Source organism: Taudactylus pleione, unplaced genomic scaffold, assembly GCF_031769625.1.
Source record: "Taudactylus pleione unplaced genomic scaffold, aTauple2 ptg000535l, whole genome shotgun sequence".
NCBI classification, from domain to species: domain Eukaryota; kingdom Metazoa; phylum Chordata; class Amphibia; order Anura; family Myobatrachidae; genus Taudactylus; species Taudactylus pleione.
In genome coordinates, this window is record NW_028284937.1 from 10,155,999 (window position 1) to 10,178,519 (window position 22,521).

General features: G+C 45.0%; 1 protein-coding gene across 1 annotated transcript in view; it reads right to left on the reverse strand.

The window, feature by feature from the left end:
• Positions 1-17,117: 17,117 nt before the first annotated feature.
• Positions 17,118-22,521, reverse strand: part of LOC148501106 (galactoside alpha-(1,2)-fucosyltransferase 2-like) — a 218,236-nt gene continuing 212,832 nt past the window's right edge. Inside the window, exon 4 of the mRNA XM_088450954.1 lies at positions 17,118-21,062. Within this exon, the coding sequence (XP_088307080.1) occupies positions 19,918-21,062 (1,145 nt within the window). The 3' untranslated portion in view covers positions 17,118-19,917. The remainder of the gene's footprint in view (positions 21,063-22,521) is intronic.

Consider the following 22,521-nt stretch of genomic DNA (forward strand, 5'->3'; position numbering starts at 1 on the left):
ACACCGGCAACTTGTTGTTGTGCCGGGACGCCATGAGGTCGATTTCTGGAAGACCCCACCTGTCCACCAGTAGTTGAAAAACGTCCGGGTGCAGGGACCATTCCCCTGGATGAACGTCCTGGCGACTTAGAAAGTCCGCCTCCCAATTTAGCACTCCCGGGATGAAGACCGCTGATATGGCCGGAAGATTGCGCTCCGCCCAAACCAGGATCCGAGAGACCTCTACGAGAGCCGCCCGACTGCAAGTTCCTCCTTGCCTGTTTATGTAGGCCACGGTGGTAGCATTGTCCGACTGGACCTGCACCGGGTGACCCCGGAGAAACCGCTGTGCCTGCAGGAGAGCATTGAAGACCGCACGGAGTTCCAAGATATTTATTGGAAACTCCGCTTCTGTCGGCGTCCACCTGCCCTGGAACAAGTGTGGACCCGAAACTGCTCCCCAGCCCCGAAGACTGGCGTCCGTTGTCAACAGGACCCAATTTGGAACCCAGAACGGACGTCCCTTGTTGAGGTGGGTCGTCTTTAACCACCACGCAAGGGACAGGCGAACCTCCGGGGTGAGCACAATCGTCTGGAACTTCAGAGACTGAGGCAGCCCGTTCCACTTGGACAGGATCAGGTGCTGCAGAGGTCTGGAGTGAAACTGGGCGTATTCCACCATGTCGAACACCGACACCAAGGAGCCCAGTAACCTCATCGCCGAGTGTAAGGACACCCGGCGGCTGTGCAGACAACTGCGCACCCTTAACTGTAAAGCAGAGATCTTGTCCTCCGTCACGAAGATCCTTTGCTGTCCCGAGTCCAATAAGGCTCAAAGATGCAGAATCCTCCGAGACGGGATTAGAGTGGACTTCTGCCAGTTGATTAGCCAGCCGTGCCGTTGCAGCAGTGCAATGGTCAGGTCCAAGTGGTGTAACAGGAGCTCTGGAGATCCTGCCACCAATAACAGGTCGTCCAAGTACGGCAACATGCGGACTCCTTGCAGCCGCAGAGAAGCCGCCATGACCGCCATCACCTTGGTGAAAACACGTGGTGCTGTCGCCAGGCCAAAAGGTAACGCCCGAAACTGGAAGTGGTCGCTGCGGATTGCAAACCGAAGGAACTCTTGATGGCGCAAAAGAATAGGGACATGCAGGTAAGCGTCCTGTATGTCCAATGACACCATGTAGTCCCCAGGTTCCAGCGCCAGAATGATGGACCGTAGGGTCTCCATCCGAAACTTCGGGACCCGCAAAGACTTGTTGAGTGCTTTGAGGTTGAGAATCGGACGATATGACCCATTGGGTTTCTGTACCAAAAATAGATTTGAATAGAAACCCTGGCCCCTCTGGGAGAATGGAACAGGCACTATAACTCCAGCCTGGAGCATAGTGTGCAATACCTTCCGCAGCTCCGTAGCCTTGTTCCGGTCTGATGGTAGACCCGTGGTGAAGAATCGAGCCGGGGGTCTGTGCCGGAAGGAGAGGGCGTACCCGTGGGAGACCACCTCCAGAACCCAAGTGTCTGTCGTAGTGAACGACCAACACCGGGAGAACTGCAGCAGGCGGCCTCCCACCCTGGGATCCCCCAAGGGGAGACCCGGACCATCAGGCCGCAGGCTTGTCATCTGGCTTGGGGGCCGGACGTCTGGTACTCCATGCCTGTTTCCGGGGCTTGACCGATTTCTTAGGGCCAGCCTGTCGAGGAAACGACTGTGGTTTGGGCCTGCCCTGGGCCCTAGATGACCGAAAGGACGATGGTCCAGAACCAGAAGGAGCAGCGGCCGACGGGAGACAAGCAGATTTGGCTGCCGCCAGCGTGGCCACAATCTTATCCAGATCCGGACCGAAGAGAACTTCTCCGGTAAACGGCAACGCTTCCAGACCTTTCTTAGAATCTGCGTCCGCCTTCCAGGATCGCAGCCACAAGGTGCGACGAGCAGCTACCGCTGCTGAAGAAATTCTAGACACCAGAGTACTAATGTCTAGAGCCGTCTCGTTGATGTAGGTGGCCGAATCACGGAGATTGCCAATCAACTCCGCCTGATCGGCCGGACAGTCGGATTCAAAAGAAGCCTCTAATGAATCCGCCCAGCGCTCCATCGCTCTGGCAACCCAGCAAATGGCCATAGCCGGCCGTGCTGCCCCCCCTGCAAGGGAATAAGCGGACTTCAGGCAGATTTCTACCTTGCGGTCCGTAGCATCCTTAAGGGAGGACATGGATGGCATCGGCAATGTGGCACTACGGACAAGACGGGTCACGTGAGAATCCACCTGTGGAGGGGATTCCCACTTAGCAAAATAATTATCCGCGAACGGATAAGCCACCGCCAGGCGTCTCTGCGGCTGGTATCTTTTGCCAGGTTGTTTCCACGCCTCCTCTAAATGGTCCACCAACTGACCCGAAAGAGGAAAGACTGTGGCATCGCCCTTCACATCTTTGAAAAAGGCATACTTAGATTTAGCCGCTGGGGGAACTTCGTCCTCAATCACCAAGGCTGTGCGGACCGCCCGAATAAGTCCAGGAATATATACTTTGGACTTAGCATCAGCGTCCTTAGTATGGAGAGGTTCCTGATCGTAAGGATCCAGAATCTCCCCATCATCAGACGTCCCTTCGTCATCCTCATAAGGAGCGGACAGAGACGCCACCGGCCTTTTATGAGGCCGCATCACAGACTCCCCTTGCAACACATCCGACAAGTGCTGTACAGAACTCGTCAGGGAGTTAACCCACGCTGGCTCCTGAGAACCCGGGAGCGGGGAAATAGGGAGACTGTGGGGTACCACCAATTGTCGTGGGAACCCCTGCATGGGTGACGACACCACAGACTGCTGGGACAAACCCATCGGAGTAAACGCGGGCTGCGGAGCTAACTGGCCCACTAAAGCTGTTAACGCCTGAGCGAAACAAGCCCAGGGCGGCTCCTGTACCGGTGCTGTAACCGTAATAGGCCGCGCCATGGACAAACACTGCCGGCAAAGGCCCTCCGCGCTACCCTCCCCCTCCACTAACGGTACTTTGCACGTGGTACACTGTAGCCGGAGGGGAAAATCACTTTCAGACATGATGGCACCACGTATGTGACCTCTCTCACCAATTAAGTATTAAATAGGCGAGAGACCACCCTGCAGCACCGCACCGCAAGGGCTTTAGCAGAAAGAACAGGGACAGTAATAAAGCTGACAGTTTAGAGAAGAAAAGTTACAGGCAGCGCTAGCACAGTCACATACAATGCAGAGAAATAACAATTCCTGCACTAACAGCGCTGATCACTCAACTACACAGACACAGGGCCTGGTAGGACACAGCGCTGCATACACAGACCTGAGCCACAGCGGAGGAGAGGTATGCGGGGGGACCCAGACCACGATGCTTCCTTCCAGACTTCCAGCAGCGTTCACCATGCGTTGCAGAGAAGATGGCCGCCGAGGAGCAGAGAGAAGCTGGCCTGGGGGAGGAGCGCTGACACAGGACCAGTCAGCACAGTGCAGAGAGGGCTGTGTGCAGCGGGGGAGGCGCCGGCTGTGAGACAGGGAAGGCACGCTCCCCTGGCATGCATTTAACCCCTGGGACGCCGCAGCGCTACCGCTCTGCTGCGGTCCGCTGTCCCAGGGGGTAGTGGAAGCGCAGGTTGGTCGCCTGGCTCCACGCTGCAGCCAGTCCCCAGGGAGCCCCCTGCCTGGGGACTTAGGACCATGTGATCAGCGGGGACCCACCGCGGGACCCCGCTGCTTACCTCTGTCCCCCTTGAATCCGGCCATGGTCCGGAGCATCTGGGGTCACCGCTAGCTGTGACCCCAGACGCCCACCAGCATCCCCGGATCGGTACCGGCGTTCTGGTACCGGCGGGGGTGTAGGGAAGACAGCATGGACGTCAGGACTGACTGTCCATGCTGTTCATCCAGATGTGCAGCCACAGCTGCATGAAGAAAAAGCTTCAGGGGCTCTTCTAGCCCCCACTCCAACAGGTGCACCCGACTCCGGCCGGGCACCAAACTAAACTGAGGTGCCTTGGCCCGGGGGCGGGGTATAGGAGGGGGACCTAGTGCATCCTGGGAGGCTGAAAGCTTAACTCTTTGGTGCCCTGCGACTGACGTCACACCTATACCCCCAAGGTATCCTGTGGATACCCTATGGACCCTGAAGTAGAAAATAAAGATTAGGGACAGCCCCGTCTTGGTGCCCATATACAGTGCCCCCCTGTGCCCCAAGAGAGGACCCCCTTATGCAGCCTTCCAGTAGTGCCCCCAGTAGTGATCCCCCCTATGCAGTGCCCCTTATACAGTGCCCCCAGTAGTGGTCCCCCCTGTGCAGTGACCCTTGTGCCCCCAGTAGTAAGCCCCTTATATAGTGCCCCCAGTAGTGGTACCCCTTATATAGTGCCCCCAGTAGCAGTCCACATCCCATGCAGTGCCCCCAATAGTGGTAACCATTATGCAGTGTCCCTTAAATAGTGGCCCCAGTTGTAATCTCCCCCCTATGCAGTACCCCCAGTATTGCCCTTTTTATAGAGCCCCCAGCAGTGGTCCCTCGATGCAGTGCCCCCAGTGGTAGTCCCCTCCCCCCTATGTAGTCCCCCTAGTAGTAGTCACCTCCCCCCTATACAGTGCCCCTAGTAGTTGTCCCCTCCCCTTGTAGTGCCCATAGTAGTAGTAGTCCCCCCCTTGTAGTGCCCCAGTAGTAGTCCCCCCTTGTAGTAGTAGTCTCCCCCCTTGTAGTGCCCCCAGTTATAATCCACAGTAGTGGTCCCCCTTTGTAGTGCCCCCAGTAGTGATCTCCCCCTTGTAGTGCCCCCAATAGTAGTCCCTCCCTCTTGTAGTGCCCCCAGTAGTGGTTCCCCTTTGTAGTGCCCCCAGTAGTGGTCCATCCCTCTTGTAGTGCCCCCAGTAGTGATTCCCCCTTATAGTGCCCCCAGTAGTAGTAGTCCCCCCCTTGTATTGCCCCCATTAGTAGTAGTACCCCCCTTGTAGTGCCTCCAGTAGTGGTTCCCCCCTTGTGGTGCCCCCAGTAGTGGTCTCCCCCCTTGTAGTGCTAGCACCCCCCCTAGTAGACACACATAGTAAAAAAAAAAACAAAAAAACACTAACCTGAATCCCCGCTCCCACCGTCGCCTTCCGCTTCTCTGTCTGTCCTTCCCGGGCCGCGCCGCTGTGCATCATGGGAGAGACGTCATATGACGTTATGACGCCTCTCCCATTGCCCACTGCAGGAACCGGAAGATGGAGTGGCTCCTGCAGTGGGCGCAGCAGCAGCTAATGAGAGTCTGACAGACTCTCATTGGCTGCTGCTTACAACAAACACACAGCTGCCAGAGCCAGCGGCTGTGTGTCACTTGTGTAGCGCTGACCGAACTCTGTCCGGTCAGCGCTACACACGCGGTGCAGTCTGTGTTACAGTGACACAGTCTGCACCGCGGCCCGCATGACGCTGCGGCCCGGAGGGGCACATGGCACTCTGCCCCCTGGCCCAGCCCGCCACTGGACATACTGAGTACACACACACAGTTGATCCAGGTGCAGGACTGGTACAGAAGAATGGCACTAGGAGTCAGTACTCGAGTGACATACTGAGTACACACACTGTTGATCCAGACGCAGGACTGGAACAGGAGAATGGCACTAGGAATCAGTACTCGGGTGACGTACTGAGTACTGTACACACACTGTTGGATAACACTTGGAATTATACACTAGAAGAAAGGAGCATGGAACCTGGACGCTGCAACAGCAAGTAATCACTGGAGATACTGTAGCAAAATTGTTCAGGCAACTTCCTGTTGCCTGGAGCTCAGCTAAATACCCTATGGTAGTGATCCATTGGAGGATGGTGTCAACTGACAGCAACCAATGCTACCATTGGGTAAAGGGCTAATCAGGTGATGTAGACTGTCATGGCTGCATCCATGACGGTAACCGCAGGAACGAAATCACGGAGCAACACATGGTTGTCCTAGCAGACCCCAAGAATAATCCTCAGCCCGTTACTCGCTGCCGCACCTGGCATCTGACTGCACATGAGGTCAAGGGAAGCTGGCACTAAGGTGAGTAACGGACGATCCTAGGCCGCAATCTGACAGCAGTAAAGACAAGTTTATCACAGCTCCAGTATCCTGCAATCTTTGTGTGATCCACTGCGATTTACATGCTGTCTGAAGAGTGGCAGTGATGACTCAGGGTCTCCACCGGATCAATCCTTTGGGTTTCAACAAAAACATATTGGATGCTTGGTTGAAGTTCCGCAAGGAGTGGTGAGTCTAGTATTACGCAGGGGAGGCTAGAGGTCAAGTCCTAGAAGGTACAGGCTTACATGCTTCTGAATCTTGCTGGTGCTGAGGATGTGGATAAAGCCAATACCCATGTTTATAAGGAGGACAGAGAGGATCCTGAGGTATTTATTGCAAAGTTTGATGATATTTGTCTTTCTGTGAAGAATGTCATTATGGACAGACATGCTTTTAATACTGTGGTGCAGAACGCTGAAGAAAGTGTTTAGTCTTATGTGGCCAGGCTAAAGTTATTGGCATTAAAATGTGATTATGACAGGATAGTGTGTGGCATATGCAACATCCCTAAGTGCATGCACCTATTATGTCAGAAATTACTATCTTGAAAAGTACTTCAGGTTGCAGAGAGAAGCTAGTGTATGCGATATCAGACATCAAGCACAGCCACAACAACGCTGTGCGAATTACTCTGAGCGTTCCAAATGTCCTGCATATAATGAACGCTACAATGCATGTGGGAAATTCAACCATTTTGTAGGGTGGTGTAGTTCCAAACCTAGACAGGATGACACACAGTCCCATGTGACGTGACCAAACAGTCCCCAGCACAGAATTATACTGAATCCCCGCCAGGCGCCTCCTTAGTCATGGACTTCTATCTTGAAAGTATGTACTTCAGGGTAGAAAATGTTGGAATATTCACCACATTAACTAACAGAGATACATAATGCCATCAAAATTAAAAATAGAAGCGCTTATATGTGAAACTAATGATATAAGTTAAAAGGAGTCAGCAAGTGTGCTGATAAAGGTAAACGATGTGCAGCTGAATGTGATAATGAGGTATAGGTGGGCAATGTAAAATGAATTTAAAACAAATCAAAAATGCATGGAAAACTACGATGTGAGCAGGACCAGCAATGTTGAGACAATACAGAACAAACAAACATATAACAGTGATGATGTTTAACAGCACTTTCCGTGAGTAAGTGGGAAGGTGTTAAATATTAAAGTTCCCCTGTGATCGCCGTGGAGGGCTGATGCGGGTAAATAGAGTATAGGCCTGACCCTACCTTGCCCTATGAACGATCCTGTGTAGTGCGCGGTGATCTCCTGAATCTCTGCCGCTGCTGGATGCGCACGCTGTGGCCGTCAGCCGCCTTGGTAAATGGCAACCCCGCCGGGTGACACGTGCTTCCGTGCAGTCCTGTTCAGGATGCCACTTACTTACAGCTCCCGCTCCTAGTCCTCGTTAGGTAATAGCATGAATGGGGTAATGGGTACCACCAAAGCATTTCATCTATGCAGACTTTATCAAGGTGTGTCCATGGATGCTCCCTTGTTCCTTTTAAACCTGTGGGTTTGTTGCAATTGGCTGCATGCCTCTGTCACTCAAACTAGCCAGTCGTCCCACTCAATTAATAAAAGGTGTTCAGGGGAGTTAATAGATGGGATGATGCAAACTATGTAAATAATGTAAAATAATAAATGTAAAACTTTAATTCAAAAATGATAATGTTTAAAAAATAATGATATTTATAAAATTAAAATATGTGTTACAAAATAACATATACACGATGTTATCAGCAGATTGCTGTTCTATGTCTTCAATACTTGCTGAGGTCCTGCCTATAAATGAAAATTTAAATAAATAAGGAAACTAAAAAGTGTTGAAGTTAAAAGTAAATGAAAATGTGTGACTAATATTTGCCATAATAGAATGAGATAACGGAGACTAAAGGATATTAGAGTTTTAAAAAGGCTCCCAGATCAAAATCTATATTGAGTCCTTCTGGATGTAAAGTTCCGAGGTTATAAATCCACTCTGTTTCTGATCTTGAAATCTTTTCCACAAATTGTCCTCCTCTCCAATCTTTTTCAATTTTTTTAAACGCCATAAATCTTAACCCTTTTGGATTTTTTTGATGGTGTGTGAGGAAATGGTTTGAGACACTGTGTGTGGTCACTCCTTTCTGTATGTTGTAAATATGCTCACCAATTCTTGTTTTAAATTTTCTTATTGTGCGCCCACATATTGGAGGCCGCAGGGGCAATGTAGAAGGTATACAACACCCTCTGTGTTGCAACTCATATTTTGTTTAATGGCAAATGTCCTTTTGTTAGAGTTGGAACAAAAACTCAAAATGGGTTTCGTGGAGTTGTATTTGGTTATTCTGCATGCTTTGCAGTCCAGGCAAAGGTGGAATCCCTTCTGTTTGCAGGTGGATTTAGGAAGATCTGGGGATATGCAGCTTGCAGTTAGAAGATTTTGTAGAGCTTGGGCTTTTTTTGACCTTCCAAAATAGAGAGCTGCTTTACATACAGTACTTCGGGAGCGCTTGATTTATATTGATCTGAAAATTAAAATAGACACTGGCGCCAAGTCTAATGTAGCATCTGGAAATCTTCTGTATTACAACACAGTGAATCTTATTGCCTACAATTGTAGCCACAATCAATGCTCTCACCAGTCCAATAACCTTTCACATTGTTGACAGTGACATCAAACCGCTACTGGGTCTGTCGGACAGCACCAAGTTAGGTCTGTTTACTTTGGGTGCAGGCTGCACATTGTTCGATTAGACGTTACTTACCACATGGGTCTCATTTAAACTAGTGCTACAACTATTTATGCCCACAGGGATATACCTCTTGCCATTAAAGACAAGTAATAGAGTAACTTATGAGTCATTAAAGACAAGTCATAGCGGAACTCAGTCGGGTGCCTGTGATGGGAACAATCACCCCTGTGGAAGATGCTACTTTATGGGTGTCTGCCATGATGCCAACTATCATAAAGAGGTGTATGTCCATGTATGCAATGACCCAGTCCATTTGACCAAGACCCTCATGCGGCCTCATCAACCCTGAAGACGGTCTAACAAATAATTGCTGACCTGCCTAACACTTAGGTTTTAACTACCCTAGATGCCAAATGTGAATTTTGGCAGTTCACTTTCAACAAAGAGTCTTCAATGCGGACTACCTTCACAACACCAATGGGCAGGTATACATTTCTCAGGATGGGTTGGTACTTTATCTCTCTCCGCTTTATCACTGCTGCTATATCACACCTTTACAATGCTCTGCATCCTCTCCTGTGTTTAATTGCCGCTGCGGAATTGGTGGATTCCTACTCTGGTTGGTCTGAACTGAACTATTTGCCTAATATCACCAGTACAGCTATCATTATCAAGATGAAGAGACACTTCTCTGTGCAAGAAATACCCCAGCAACTGTTCAGACACAATGCCATGCAGTTCATGAGCACAGAATTCAAAAGATTTGTACCTCATTAAGATATCACACACAACATTAGCAGCCCAAGGTATGACCAGTCAAACTGGCTAGCTGAAAGAGAAGTTTGCTTAACCAAACATCTCCTTAAAAAATATTCCAGGGATGGGTCAGACCTATCCTTGGCACTATTAACCTTGAGGAACTCTCCCAGAGCTGGACTCCATGGAGCACAGCGTCTATTACCAAGACGCACCAGTCCCGTAATACCCATGGCTAAAAGCAAGCTATAACCCCATGTGGAATGTGATGTACTCTGTACTTTGACTAATTAAATGCATCCATTAAAGTTAAGTTATAATAGATCATTACACCCTGGCCAGCCTGTGTGCATAGAAACCCCAGAGGAGCACAAGGACTTGCCAAAAGGCCCAACAGCTACATTGTGGATGCAGATGGTACCTTGTATGAACGCAATGCATTGCTTGGTGTGTCTGAGTCCTCAACTAATTCCAATTCACTAGTCATGTACCAGAGAACCTATTGTTCCACACCAAGGGATACGTTTACTAAAGCTTCTATAAAATGAAGTGGTGGTGTTGCCCATAACAACCAATCAGATTCTGTCTTTCATTTTCCAAGATGCGATAGAGAAATGATAAATATAATGTGATTGGTTGCTATGGGAAACACAACAATTTTTATTTTTTAGAAGTGTTAGTGAGACTATTTCCAACCAAGCCACCAAAGTCTCTGATGACCACATGATGCACCCAGTGAAGATACTGTAGCTCTCAGGTGGCTCCAGTCTTCATCATCAGGTCTGGCAGGATATCACAGCCCAGTCCCAATTGTTCCTTAGCTTCCTACTTGTCCCTCTTGCATTACATACATGTTTCTGTTTGCTCACTATTCGACATCCCACTGTTTTCAACACAAACATTTTGTCATTTTTTTTCTATCTTGAAAGGGTGGATGTAGGTGTATATATATAGTGGTTGGCATAAGTCACCCCCTGACCAAGCAGCCTTTTGCCCCAGAAGCCACCCGGTGGCCATGTTGTTGTTCCATTTAGCGTTAGTGCTTATGCAGTAAAGTATCATTTATAACAGCCCCACAGTCCTGTCATCTTTGGGTGATCTGCTGCAATCTCCACCACATTTGTATCTTACACCGATGAGATCTAATAAGATCACTGTTATATGTAACTTGGGTATATGACTGGATGTGTTATTAAAAGCAGTTGTAAAAGGTATAGTTTTGCAACTATACCTTACTACAACTGAGGGTTAATTCCTTAGTTTTAGTTTTTGTAAGGCAGTGCTGTTTTATAGCAGTGATACTGTATGTTAGCACTTTCTCTATAGACAACAAAATGTTGCAAATAGAGATGAGCGGTTTGGTTTTGCTGAAAACCGAACACACCCGCAATTTCAGTTTCAGAGTTGAACAGTGTCCCAGCTTGGATCACTTAGGGGTTCTGACAAAGACCCAACTCAGGTCTTCTCGCCAAGTTCAGAACTCTGGTCTAAAACCCGGATCTTGTGCATTTTGGATTGCATGTAAGCCCCTCCCTCCTGAATTCAGGTGCCATGAGGTGGTGAAAATTGACTGCAAATAAAAACCAGCCCAAGCTAGCTGTTTAATTACAGATGAGCGGGTTCGGATCTCAGAGATCTGAACCCACCCGAATTTCGGGGATCCGAGGCTATCCGAGTCAAGCTTGGATCTCCCTGCCTGCCCCGGATACCTCACCCGATGCAAAACCTTGCGATCCCACTGTCGGGTCGCGAGGTTTTGTATTGAGCAGGCTTAACGCTGATTGGCTGAGAGAGCCATCTGTCACGGCTCTCAGCCAATCAGCGTTAAGCCCATTACGCACACAGTCAGGAAGCAAAAGAAGATGATGCCCACCATCCCCCGCTGCCTGATACCACCGGCACCCCCCATTGCCGACACTGCCAGCATCCCCACTGGCAGCATCCCCACTGGCAGCATCCCCCGCTGCAGACACCACCGCTGCCGACACTGCCGGCACCCCTCCACTGCTGCCCCACATGCTGAAAACACAGTCAGCGACACCCACACTGCTGACACTGTCGGTGCTCCCACACTGAGGACACCACCAGCACCCCTGCGCTGCCGACACTGTCAGCACACATGCACTGAGGACACCACTGGCACCCCCTCTCTGCCGACACCCTGCATTGAGAACACCCCTGCACTGCCGACACAGTCAGCAAACCTGCACTAGAGACACCACTGGCACTGCTGACATCGCCGGTACCCTTCACTGAGGACACTGCCAGCACCGCAGCACTGCCATTCCATGTACTGAGGACACCGTCAACAACCCCCGCACTGCCGACACACCCAGCAAACCTGCACTAAAGACACCGCTGGCAGCCCCGCTCTGCTGACACAGCCGATACCCTGCACATGTACTGATGACACAGTCAGCAATCCCGCTCTGCCGACATTGCTGTCACAGTAAGTGCACTATCGGTGTATCCAACCCACACTGTATAACACCCTGTATCCATGTTGGAAATTGGAAGCTGAACTGCCACATGTTAGTGCCGTCCACTGTGTCACTTAGTCAACCAGCTAGCTTAAGTTGCCTTAACTAGATGAAAACAATAATATTGTGAGGTGGTCAAAATTGTTTGGAAATGACTGGAAATATATGTTATTGAGGTTATTAATACTGTAGGAACAAAAAGGCCCATTTTATGTGATTTTAGCTGTTTTTATGATATTTTAAGAAAAAATCCAGATCCAAAACCAAAACCCGAAAACAAAACACGGAGGTGAGGTTTTGGCAAAACCAATCCCGATCCAAACCAGGGGAGATCCAGATCCAAAACCAAAACACGGGGGTCGGCGCACATCCCTAGTTTTAATAAATTTTTTAAAGAAAACCGAAACATGACAATAATTTAGAATAAAAACACGGGGGTACTGTGCACATCTATAGTTACAAATGGAGATTAGGTGCATCAGGAAAGAAAGGACTTTCTTATTAAGACAGAACTTGTACACCACAGTGCATTGCTTTATAGAACTTGAAGCTATATAATTATGAAAAAATACCTTTTTATTACATATAAAAAACAAACATTTAAAAAAGTTTTTATTATGTTTCTACCCATTTGTTTATTTGTGGCACTCCTCCTGGAGTGCCACAAATAAATTCCGTTTTATAGAAATATATATATATTTTAAATGACACAAAGGGGGGGAATTCAATTCAGTGCGATGTTAAATAGCCGCAGGAGGGAGCTCCCGAAGCTATTCAATACACCTCGCTGTTTGGGCGGGCTAAGGATTTCTTCTCGCACCCCCCTGGGGATGCGAGAAGAAATCCGACAAAGTGCTGGGCGCGCAGCTGTTTTCCTGCTTAGCGCTGTGCTAACAGCTGTGCGCCCGGCACTTTAGTCAGAGTATGCCGGTTACCGCGCCTTAACACCCTTGTTAAATCGCGAGAACTGGTATCCTCCGTCATAACAGCGCAATGAATTGAATAGCTCCAGGAGCTCCCTCCCAGCACTATTCAATTCACGTTGAATTGAATTCCCCCCAAACTGTAAATAGTAAAAATGTTGATTTAATAAAAGTTATATTTCTATATTTATATATTGAAATGAGCTGTATGTGAAGCTTGTGTAACAGAACACACGTGTAACACTGATTTGGAGGCATATTCTGTGTGGTGTCCAATAAATAGTTCAGGGTCTAATGCGGACATCTCATTTGATTAAAAGTGTAACCAATTAATTACAGTCCTTAGTACACTTTGTGTCACTTGAAGTACTGTACATACAGCAATTGCTGCAGCAGCAACATTATATAATTAACACTAGGAGGGAAACGGTCATCGCCACATGCAAAATAGTCACTGAACTCCCTAAAAATATGTAGTTAAGATCTCCCTTAATGGAGGAAAATTTCTAAAATTGATACAGGATTCAGAATTAACATTTGATGTTCTACACTCAAAGTTATGACATATTTTATTTTACCTGTATAGGCTTGAAAAGGTGTCCAATGCTTCTTGGATTTCTGATCAATGATGCCTTGAGATCTTTACTAAAGACCATGTGCAACTGTACTCATGTGGCTAATTTTGAATGAGGAGTGTGCTTACTGAGCAGACTCCAAACTTCCTGTCCCTCTAGGGTGGCTTCATGCCCTGTTCCAAGATGGTCATCGTGGTCACTACTGAGCATGTGCAGGGACCATCTTGTTTTTTTAATGTGTAGAGTGACATGGTGGGAGACAGAAGTCTTCTACTTAGCTCATATGAGACCAAGTTAATACCTGCATATATAGCTGTTCCAGCGGAATGGGATTGACATGCCACCGGTTCAAATCCCGACAGTGTCTGCCCGAAGGGAGGAAATCCCAATAGCGGCAGGTAAGTAACCTAACTCTCCCCTCTCCCCCTCTAACACTCCCTTAGGGGTGCCTAAACCTAACCCCCCCTCCCTGCACCCTAAACCTAACTCTCCGGGGGGGGTGCCTAACCCTAACCCCCCTTTCCCCTAAAGTCAACCCTCCCCCACCACGGCTAAGAGGACAGGCACCCCAGATTTACCTAATTCGGGCCCACATTGTCCTGGATTCCGGCGTCAGGATTATGATAGGCATCGGAATCTCGACGCCTATCATGAATCCCTAACCGGCATTATGCCGTCGGGATTGCGGCCGCCGGTCACATAACTACATACCGTTCCAGCATCCTGCACCACTCTCTGTTTACAGCATACACTTACTAGCTGATGCACCGTATAGAACCCCGCTCTGCTCCATCACCAATGTGCATGTAACAGTGAGTACAGCCGTACCTGCTATCTATCAATAAACCAATAGTACTATTTAAGTAACTGGGCTGCTCACAGTTTAAGTAATTCGCTGGTGTGTGCCTACATAACTCTGCAACATCAACACCAGTACAGCTAACTTAGGTGGAGATGTATCAAACCTTTTAGTGGAGAAGTAACCCATGGTAACCAATTAGCTTTAGCTATAATTTAGCTAGTACATTCATTAAATAACTAGAAGCCGATTGGTTGCTACAGTTTGATACATTTCCCCCGTAATGTGAACGAATCATCAGCTTTCCATGAATAACTTCACCATCTGGACATAAAAATTAAATACAAACAAAATATATGTAACCCTGTTTGTGACTGCAGATTGGTTAAGTTTAGTGCCTCCACCCAAGCTATTTACTGTTATAATGTAGTATGTGTCCACTTGGACAAAACCCACCTAATTACTAAATTAGTGTTGCGTTACATAGAAACATAATTTACCTGCTATCTGTATAATTCTTCTCCACTGAATTCACTCTTTGAAATATCTCACCTAAGGATTATTAAGTAAATAACACCACAGTACAAGTTTTTTTTCTATATTTTGTGATAACTTTCAAACAGAGTTTTAAAGGTTTCGTACTACTAACATATTGAATAACACATGTTTATGTTGCAAATATATTAGAATAGTGGTTGTAATACAATCAACCATACTCTTATTATTAATATAGCAATTTATATGATACCTAGCAAATAGCTAACAGGATAAATAGCCTGTATATTATTACATACAAACACTGAAAAACATCAAATATGAAATTATTTAGAAAAGTCTATGAATGAGTCTATCACACAATAGGCAGCCTGTGGCGTGCCTTTAGTCCTGCATCAGGGAGTAATCCCAATTTGTATTTAACAGAAGGATGTCCGCTGCTATAGTTCACTTAGACTGAGCAGTATTTAGTTTGCTATATGTTCCGGGTAGTGTTTTATATCATATCCTGAGGACGGGTGCCTTTAGTACAGTAAATGTGCTTCTCCTGTCTCAAGTCCAGAATCCCGTTTAATATTGGCAACTATTGTAGCGAATGACCTTTTAAAGTTATTTTCTTTTGAAAACAGAACCTCAGTAATATTGCTACTACAGTCTTCTTTTTAAGGATGTCTCATGGCCCCAGGGATTAGTTAGTGTAATAATGGTAATCTAAGCCAGAAGGTAATATCTCTGTAAATGCAATCACTGCAGGTCTAAATTAATCCAATCTCTCCCCCAGCACTTTTCTCCATTTGGCTATTATAAAAGTTTTATAAGAGTGACTCCTTAGTGTTTGTTATTAACTGGGCTCACCACCTCCTGTATAGCTGAGACCAGTGTCTGCTTCACTTCACTATCTCCCAGTGTTGTAATGCTGTGTTATTATCTGGGCTCACCACCTCCGCGTATAGCAGCTCCCAGCTGACTCCTTATGTCAGTCAGGCAAAGCTCTAGCAGCTGCCTCCGCCTCCTGCCTTCTCAGCTGGGCTGCTCCACTGCTGACTGGCTTACTCTGACCACAGCCTTCCTTCAGCTGTAATGAGCTCCTGCATCACACAGCTCCCTGCCTGAACTCCACTATCTCAGTGGCCGGATGCTGCTGCGGCTACTCCTCCGATCTGACGCTGATGCCGTCAGCTCAGTGCAGATGCTGCTCTGCTCACACTGGCCTGACTGAGCCTGTTACTCCATCTCTGCCGTCACCTCAGCTCTTAAGCCAGACAGCATGGAGGTGATCAGGTCAGTCAGCACTGGAGGGGGATCAGGAGACTGGCAGTTACTAGACTGGCAGTTATGCTGCTGCAGTGGCATTTATAACCTTGCTGACCTGTCCATGTGCTCTTTCTAGAACTATCCCTCCATGCGGTGTATGAGGTGCAGTAAATCACTTTCACTGGGGCCATGTTTCACCCCGTCACACTGTACATATAATAATTATACACAGTCATATTAAACACATACAGATACAATACTATCTTAAATATGTAATATACACACATATAGTTCTGTTTTATTTTACATATTTTACACCCTATATGGATTATCCCTATTTCTCATACTTATTAAAGGGTGTTACGCTTATATAATATATATATATATATATATATATATACATACAGTATATATATCTGAAGTTACTCTGTACTTAAAGTACTTGTTAGCTACTAAAAATGCAACAATTCTGGGGTAAGTCAAAAAGTATCAAAATCAGTTCAGCCATGATGGTCATATTTTTGTTATATGTACAGTAGTTATTAAAAAAAAAATAAGCCTGACTTGTCAATTATATTGTTTGTGGATTTTCAGGCCTACTGCACTTGCATTAGAGATCAATTCTTCCGTCCATAGCAACAGATTGGGAAGCATGAAGAATCTCAAAGTTATTGAAGGTTTTTATTAACATAGAAAATCAGCAATTTAACCATTTATTCAATATCTAATTTGGTTTAGACTGAAATGTTGGGCTTTTTAGAGCAGATACTCAAATTTAAGTAAAGTTTCTTTAGAATATATTCCTGCAAAATTAAATTTTAGTGAAACGTTCTACAAGCCGAAATATACCAGACATAGGGAAGGGATAATCACGGCTTGAGTGCATGTAGAAAGAGAGATCAATCCTCATTTTTATTACATGGTTTAAACTTTAAAAGTGTTTTTAATTGCTGGCAGATTACAAATGCTGCTTGTTCAGTTGTATACAGTAAACCAACGTGTAATCACGAATGCCATCCCTTCACCGTACAAAATCCTGGAGACTGTAATCTAAAATCAGTTTCCTTTTCCTCAAATAATTTAATAAGTATAAAAGTACAAACATGTGTAATAAATACAACTACACATTTGATTTTTATGCATGTATTCAACTTTTTTTATTTAGTGTAATGGTTTTTGAGCCTGGTAGCAACATATTTGCATTTTAAATGGGGAAGATCCATAACATGTAACAGAGCAAAATAGGTCATACAACAAAACAATTCCATTTAGCACAATTATTCACAAAACATACTTTTTGTTTATCAAAAACAAACACCCACAACACCTTCCTGGCTTGTGTAAAGAAATAGAATTATAGTATATTTAAAAAAAATATTTTGCCAGCCTAATTATTTAGCTACATTATATGATGCCAATTGGTCTAGTTCAAGGAATTAAATCAGCACACTAAAGGCCTCCATACACGGTGTGGTGCGATGGCCGATCCGATGGCGACATATCGGGTGGTCCCCACACACGGAGCGATCTGGTGGCTGACCGCCCGTTGTGCTGGCACCCCCCTCCCCCACCCACATAGCGCTGTATGGGATCATACATCGCATCCCCAGATCAACTGAACATATACCAAGATAATTGGATTCGATCCTCAAAGCACCCTAACAGTCGAGGTTTTAAGGATATATATGCTTGAGCACAGATGGTTCAATGAAACTTACTGAAGTTCTAATTAAGTCACCTGTGCTTAAGCATACGTTTCTTTAAAACCTGGACTGTTAGGGTGCTTTAAGGACTAAGTTTAGGATCAAGAATTAGCCATGGTTTGTAGGTAGCTGTAGAATTTGCAATGTCATACAGTGGTAGATCCAGGCACTGCTGCATATAAAAGTTGAACAAGCCTTTTCAGGAAGGAAATGTTTAAATGTTCATGTCTAAAATTTCCAAGGCACTTAATAAATCTACACAACAGTAGACAAGTAACATTTAATAGTTTCCTAGACAATTGGTGCTTTTTATTTTGATAATTCATTTGGGAAAACATTGAAAGGATGATGGATTTCTGCACATGCAGGAAATAACATGTATATTTATAAACCATTGATTTATTATAGCAGCATATATTACCCCCAGCAACAACACAATAATAAAAAATTAAATAGCAGCAAATTCGTACCAGAGAAAAGGACAGAATCTATTTGTAGGCGTGGACAGCCTGTGACTCCCTAAAGCAGGCCATACACCAGACCAACTTTCCTCCAACCATCCAACTAGCTGGTTGGTTGAATCCAGTAATGCATGGTAGCAAATTGCTGATTGTCATTTGCTCCCATACATTACCGGATTTTCATTCCAAACAACCAACTAGTTGGATGATTGGAGGAAAGTAGGTCTGGTGTATGGCCTGCTTAATTGGTGTGAAGTGCACATCCCAACCATAATCTAATGATGCATCCTGAGACTTGTAGCTCCACAAAAGGTGGATAAGTGCACGCTAGCTTCTTTGTTGTTGAGAGCATCAAAAAATGGATTTAACTAGGTTTGTGCAAACTCATTTACTCATTTACTCAATTCAGGAGTAAATGAAGGGAAATATACCTTATTGTAGGAAATCAATTGCATAGCAAGCAATACAATGGTCACTATTAAGCATACCAATCAATTACATGGCCAAATTCCTAGTCGCCTGCAGGACAATAGCAGGTGTCACAGTCAAGCAGCCAGAAGAGGGTGTGAGCTCAGCTGTACACTTTCTCCTGCACTGTGGGAAGTACAGGTTGAGGAGATTACACATGCAAATCCCATTAGGGTCTGGCTGTCATTTCTATCCAATGGAATCACGTCAAAAACAAAGCACAGACATATGTAGCTTAGCCCTGAGAGAAAACAAACAAAACAAATAATGCTGTTTTCCTAGTGAAATACAGTAAATGTAATGTTTTGTTTGTTTTCTCTCAGGGCTAACAGCATTATTTTAAATGTATTATCTATTTATTTTATTTTTTTAAGATTTCTTATCCTTTGTAATTTGCTGCCCATTATGGACCAATAATGCTACAACGTCCAGGTCCGGTTGTAGCACTTAACATAGACAGCACAGATCCCTTCATACCTTGGACGTGTGCAGCGAATGCAGCAGATTGGACCTGGCGAGAAACTGCGATTAAATTTAGAGTGGGTTACGTCAAATGACTCATTAATTGACTAGCACTTGCTGTTTGCAACTTTTACTAACTATTGCTTTCTATTTCTTTTGTCCTTTTTAGCTGTGTACTAATATTATACCATAAAACTGTCTATTTTTGCTGCTGTGTATTCTGCTCTGCTAATCAAGTTATATACAGCAATATCCAGGGAGCAGCTTTTTCTCGGTTCCCAGTGCAACACAAACCCCCCTCCCCCCCCCCCAAAAAAAAAACAGCCTAATGCTATACATGTATGTTTAAACAATACAGAAATGCTAGAAAAATAAAGCTCCTCCAACAAGATAAGCAAATTCCCTTGTGGTTTTCTGGTGCATTTGGATAGAGTTAGCAGAAAGCTCAAATAAATAGTCACATATTTAACATGTATAATAATAATAAAAAAAAATAAAAAAGAGACAACATAATATGTAGGAGTATTGATGTAACTTCAATAAAATCCATAAACTTATAGGGGTATATTTACTAAAGTGAGAGTTTTTAAAAGTGGAGAAGTTTCCCATAGCAACCAATCATATTCAACTTAACATTTAACTAGCACCTTCTGGAAGATAACCGCTAGAATCTGATTGGTTGCTATGGGCAACATCTCCACTTCTAAAAACTCTCACTTTAGTGAATATACCCCATAGTGTATTGTTCTCCTGGATAAATATGGTCATTTTGTGGACATGTCCATGTGTGTGACCTTCGGGTTTTCCATCATTCTTATGAGTGCCTGAGAGGTGAAAGGTCAGCAGGAATCCCGATCCATTCTGGTAGGAAAGCTGCATCATAATGAAAAAGTTTCAAGAATTCAGATTCTGGCAATGTGAAGTTTGTGAGGTAAATGGTTTCCCCTCCAACCAGATAACTTGCCCAGAAACCAAATGTTCCAATTGTCATGATTGTGTGGTTACACCCAACAAGAAGTGCAAAGTCTTTGCCAGGAGTTGACTCATTACCATCCCCTGAAAAGAAGACATCTCCCCTGGAGTTGTCAATGTTCGCCTTACACCAGTCCATTCCATTGCTGGTCACCACAAAAACTGGTTCTTCATATTTTTTACGGAAATAATTCATAGCGTTTTCCAAATATCCTTTGTCTGCCACCACGCCCTTCCATATATTTGGCATGACGTTCACATAGTCTCCTCTCCGGACATGGACCCCAATGTAGGTTACATTTTTTCTGGAACCTTTTACCCCTTCTAAAACATGGCTGGCTTCATTCCTAAGGTAGTCGTGAATTGTAAACTCCCTACGGATTTGGTCACGAAGATGATGGAAAAACGTCCATGAGCAAGGAAAGCCGGTGATTTTCACAAAACTTCCTTGAATGTGATTATATTCTTCTGACATCCAGTCGTGTATCCAGTACTCTTGAAACGGGACACGGCCGACTACATTATTATGTAAAACTGGCAGAGTGATCTTAAATATTGGTGCTAAATAGTTATGCATATCTGTAAGAATGAAGGCTTGACGTCCATTTGCTTTGGCCAAGGCGTATAATGCAGCATATTCGCCCATGTGATTGCCCAACCTCCCATCAGGTTTTACTGTCCAAATTCCGGAATCTTTGCATTTGGACACTATATCACTAGTGCTGGAATCTGAGATGTACTTTACTGGTTCAGTAGGCTCGTTGTTTTTTTCAGGACATATGAAAGATAAAGGTATGTTAGCAGAAAAAGTCAAAAACTCTACATGGAGTTGCAGTCGGTACAATGCAGAGAAGACAACAACCGATACAAAGATACATCCCAGTAGCAGCATTTTCTTTTTCTTGTTAGGCAGCTCCATCTTTACTTGGCGACAGTAGTGTACTTTTGGAAGATGTAAAATAGGCTCATGCATAGAAAATCTAATGCCTGCCAGAGAACAGAAACAGAAGTGTAAGTACGTCATGTAAGTAACATGCTCAAATATGCACAAGTGCAGGATATAAAATACTAAGTGGAGAAAAAAAGAAAACAAACTGCAACATAACATATGATCAATTGGGGGAATTTTGTCTTTTACTTAACTTTCCATATTGCATTTGAAACGGTATGTAGCAGACTTTTATTGGTGGAACAGTATACACAGTATTACAATACATGTTGGTAGCTGCTCAATCACTTCAGTAATATCACTCAGGTGCATGTAAGGGAGGGGTTAGTCTATACAAGAAACAACAAAAAGTATTCCCCCAGCACTCAGAATGAAGTCAGCATTAAGATTTTAAAAACTACATGGTGGTAGATAATTCAGAGATCTCAGTTGCATATATTTGCAAAGATATGGCTAAGCCTCCAGGCCGCGTCACGGCGTCTCTGATACCGGAGGTCCCTATCACTTGGTCAGAATCTGGGGTGCAGAACCCCAAAAGAGCCAGTGAAGGCCAGCCACCCCAGTGAAGCACACCAGTGAGAGACTAATGTGTTAGTATGTGTTAATAAGAATAAAGCAAAAACTAGGTGATACATATGTGAAAGGTGTAACTAAAATGCTAAGAAAAAAAAATAAAAATAAATTATATATATATATATATATATATATACACACACACACACACACACACACATATACATACATACATATACATACACATACACACACAATAAGAGAAAAAAATAATTTAAAGGTGTTAAAGTGCTAAATAATGTGTTAAAGTGTGCCACCCCAGAGCAGCCCAGCCACACCAACCCCGGAGGGCACCGCACCCCAAACTCATCCCCAAAACTGATAACTATATCCAATTTGGGTCATATAATTGCCCAATATAAGACAACATGATAATGGCACATACAAATATACCTGAATTGAGAGCCAGCTTACCTTAGAGTCACCCCTAAGTCCTCCTAACGGCACTACAAGAACCAGGATGCCCTCCAAACTCTGGTCCCATCTTTGCCAGCTCTTTTGGGGTTCTGCACCCCAGACTCTGATCAAGTGATAGGGACCTCCGGTATCAGAGACGCCGTGACATGGCCTGGAGGCTTAGCCATATTTTTCAAAGTATATGCAACTGAGATCCCTGAATTATCTACCACCATGTAGTTTTTCAAATCTTATTGCCGAATTCATTCTGAGTGCTGGGGGAATACTTTTTGTTGTTTCTTGTACAGTTAAGTATTAGTAATTTCCTGTTTTGCTTAACCATCTTGTGGTTCCAACTGTCATTTTAAGCCAAGTCATAATGTGATATTTTCCATGTACTTTACCAATGTGTTTTACAATATGAATAATTTGGCCTGAACTAAATAATTTTATTAATATTTACAAGAAGGTGCACAACTACAATACATTGCCTTTTAACATAGCAATTGGATGGCTCCAATACTTTCT